The sequence below is a fragment of the Arachis hypogaea genome, chromosome 12, assembly GCF_003086295.3.
Source record: "Arachis hypogaea cultivar Tifrunner chromosome 12, arahy.Tifrunner.gnm2.J5K5, whole genome shotgun sequence".
Taxonomy (NCBI): Eukaryota; Viridiplantae; Streptophyta; class Magnoliopsida; order Fabales; family Fabaceae; genus Arachis; species Arachis hypogaea.
This window is the reverse complement of record NC_092047.1, coordinates 119,615,924-119,619,509: the sequence shown is the minus strand read 5'-3', so window position 1 is coordinate 119,619,509 and position 3,586 is coordinate 119,615,924. Positions and strand designations below refer to the sequence as shown.

Genomic DNA, 3,586 nt, shown 5'->3' with positions numbered 1-3,586 from the left:
GAGCCATCAACATAAACTACTAATGCATTGACACTTATTCTTCTACACATGTAGAAACAATTTCCTTTCTACACCACCTAATTAATATAAGAATAATTTAATTTCGAGGTCTTCAATTCTTAATGTACTTTTGTCTTCCACTTTAATGTTCAACTTCTAAAAGGAAAACATAGTTAGATCAATGCATGTAACACAGGAAAAAAAATACTAAAAAAATTAAGATATCTACTCAGAAGTTTTTAGTAACATAAGCTCTCTGCATAATTGATTAATGCCATATTACATAATCAATCATAAACAATATGAAATCTCTTTCACTTAAAAGAAAATTGTTCTGAACATTTTTAACTACCAATGTGCTTATGTATATACAAACATTGAAAAAAATTATGTCCTAAGAAAAACCTGCATAATTATACTATTCAAATAAGTCAAATTTCTTCTAATAAAATTCAAATATCGACCATCTAAAAAAAAGAATTATTTACTTTGACGAGGACAAAAGAGATTCTCCTCCGACATCATATTTATCCGGTTTACTTCTGAAACTTGACAAGATCCAATGTAAGAATCCTGCAAAAAAGAAGCTAATAAACCAAGCATTGTTGTAAATCACAACAAAAACATCAGGAACAGAACTTGCAATTCCAACTTTCCACAAGAAACCAGGAAGCACAGGCAAAATCCCAAGAAGTAGAGCCACAATTGCAGCCACATTAAACCCCTTATAATAATAATATGCACCATAAACACTCCTTGAATACAAATCATTAACACTCAAATGTGTCCTCTTTATAAGATAGTAATCTGCTAGAACAACTCCTCCAATTGGACCCATAATTGCAGAATAACCAACTAGCCAAGTGTAAACAAAACTCTCACTTGATCTCAAAAGCCTCCATGGTTGAAATGCAATGCCAAGTAGTGCTGTTAAAATTGCACCTCTTCTAAATGTGAAAATCTTAGGACTAAGATTAACAAGTGCATTAGCAGGTGCAACAACATTAGCAGCAATGTTGGTAGTTATGGTTGCTAGGCTTATACCAAAGATTGCAAGAAAACAAGTTGTTAATCCTCCAATTTGACCAAGAAGCTGAATTGGGTTTGAAATTATTCTACCAAAAATGACCTTAGTAGATGATGTAACAGCTAAACCAACAAATGTGAATAGTCCCATGAAAATTGGTAACCCCATTTGACCAATGATTTGATCATGTTGACTTTTTGCATACCTAGTGAAATCAGGTATGTTAATTGCAACTGTGGCCCAAAAGCTTATATTAGCAGTGATTGAAGGGAAAAAAACAGACCAAAATTGTGAGCTTGTAAGCCTAGAAGACAAAGACAACATGTGACCAAATCCACCAGCATTAACATAAGACCAAACAAGTAAACATGTTGTAAGAAGAATTAGTATTGGAGCTGAGTACTTCTCAAGAATTCTAATTCCATCAATTCCTCTCCAAACAAAACCCAATTGGGCCACCCAAAAGCCCAAAAAGCAGAAGAATTCAAGTGGGGAAGTTCCAAGCCAAGGTAGGTAGTTTGAGAGTGATGAATTGTTTTTCAATGATTGTGGCAGGAGAAGGAAGATTGCTTCACCACCAATCCATGATTCAATTCCATACCAACCACAACCAATTAAAGCTCTTAAGAGTGTTGGAATGTGAGCACCATTGATTCCAAATGAGGATCTTGCAAGAACTGGGAATGATATGCCATAGAGTGTGCCAGGGTGGCCAGTTAGAACAAGTGGAACCAATAGAATCATGTTTGCCACAACAACTGTTCCAATACCTGTAACATGTTTTGGCCCAAATAGCCAAATTAGTACTTTTCAACTTAATATTTTAGTATTTTGTTTAGTAGCAATTACAACTACAATATATAAGAAAATATATAAGAAAATTTTCAAGTGTATCGTAGTACCGGTATTTCAGTGATTTTTAAGCGTTGACCTAATCACTGATACACCGGTATGATACACCGGTATGACGATAAAATCTTCCCAATATATAATACCTTGCCACCATGCCATGCCAAGATCAACAAGGGAACCAGCAAGGTAGTATGAAGGGACACCAACAACAAGACCAACCCAAAGGCTTGCCATTTCAAAACCTGTGAGTGTTCTTTGGCTTGGTGAAGTTGGCTTGAGATCTTCATTGGTGAGAGATGGATCAGGCTCAAACAATTCTGAACCATCATCATTTGATGACGATGGTATTGAGATAGAAGAATTGGAGCATTTCATTGACAAGTACTTGAACTTATAATAAGGTGATGGGGTAGCATGAAATTGATGAAAGGCCTTGTTATTCAAAACTAGTGAGAAAGAAGAGCTTGGAATTTTTGGATTGGAATAATGAGATTGCTGCTGATGAAGAACATGGAATTTAGATCCTGATAACATGTTCATGGTTGTTGTAATTGATTAATGCAATGAAATGCAATGAAATGGGGAGTGTGATAGTGATAGAGATTATGAATGAGTGGTGGAAATTTGGTAACGTCACTCTATAGATTATACATAGATAATATAAAATACAAATATGTAAAATTAAAATATATTATTTTAATATATATTTTGCATCTTTGGTTTAGTATCTTGTCAAAGTTTTATTTTATTTTTTGTGATTTTTTATTTAAATGATAAATGTTACTTGTTGTAATATGTTGGTAAAAGAAGATATTAAAATTAATATATTTTAATTTTTTTATATGGCATTAAACTCTTTCATTATAATAAATTAATAATTAATTTTTGTGGTGATGATGTTTTTTTGAATTATTTTTCTCTACTCTCTTTAGGTTGAGTACTAATAAAACTCTAAAAAATATTATTAAATTAATTATTATGTATTTTTGTATAAATACTTATTTATTTATTTTTAATATATATTTTATACAAATAATTAATTTAACAACTATTTTTTTTAATATATTGGTTGTAAAACTATATATAAAGAAAAAGAATGGTTAAAAATATCCTGCATATACAATTATTGGTGATTATCCAAATATTATTTGTAAATCTAAATAAAGCTATTAGAAAATGCTACATCTTGATGCAACTACTCTCTTTTTCTTTTCTTTCCTTTTTAATTTGTTTTTAAAGAGGATGTACCTACTACTTCTTAGTTAAATGTGGATGAAGCACATTTTTTTAAAATTGAAAACTTTGAGTAGCCATCAATTCATATCTGCTCTACCTAATTGCATTGGCTTATTACTTTATTTTAATTAAGTAGAAAAATAATATTTCGTAAAAGGTAATTAATCCTTCATTTTTTTGTTTTACTCTCCTCATTTTCAAATTCTATTCTCTTGGACTAAAAAAGCACCGAAATAAAAGAAATTAATGAAATTAAGAGTCCGTTTAAGAAATTTTAAAAGTAATTTTTTTGGGTTTTCAACTTATGAAAAGTAGTAGTATTAATGTCTAGTACAATTTTTTAAATCAAATTATAATTTTTTAAGAAGTTATTTAAAAACTTATAAAAAAATTAAAAAAATAACTTTTTTTCATAATACTACTACTTTTATCATATTTCTTTTAGAATAAGCACTTTAAGAATTAAAAATA

The 3,586-nt window shown here is 30.2% G+C and overlaps 1 protein-coding gene across 1 annotated transcript; it reads right to left on the bottom strand.

Moving 5' to 3' along the window:
• Positions 1-236: 236 nt before the first annotated feature.
• LOC112728909 (purine-uracil permease NCS1-like) lies at positions 237-2,554 on the bottom strand. The gene is made up of 2 exons (XM_025779255.3): positions 2,023-2,554; positions 237-1,797 (listed from the first exon to the last, which is right to left on the bottom strand). The coding sequence occupies exons 1-2, from the start codon at positions 2,417-2,419 to the stop codon at positions 485-487; spliced, it is 1,710 nt and encodes a 569-aa protein (XP_025635040.1). The 5' UTR covers positions 2,420-2,554; the 3' UTR covers positions 237-484.
• Positions 2,555-3,586: the final 1,032 nt, after the last annotated feature.

Excerpts from the sequence above, each read along its gene's own strand:
- LOC112728909 (XM_025779255.3), bottom strand. The coding sequence starts at position 2,419 with ATGAACATGTTATCAGGATCTAAATTCCATGTTCTTCATCAGCAGCAA. Across the intron at positions 1,798-2,022 it reads TGGCATGGCATGGTGGCAAG|GTATTGGAACAGTTGTTGTG; the intron begins GTATTATATATT and ends AACATGTTACAG.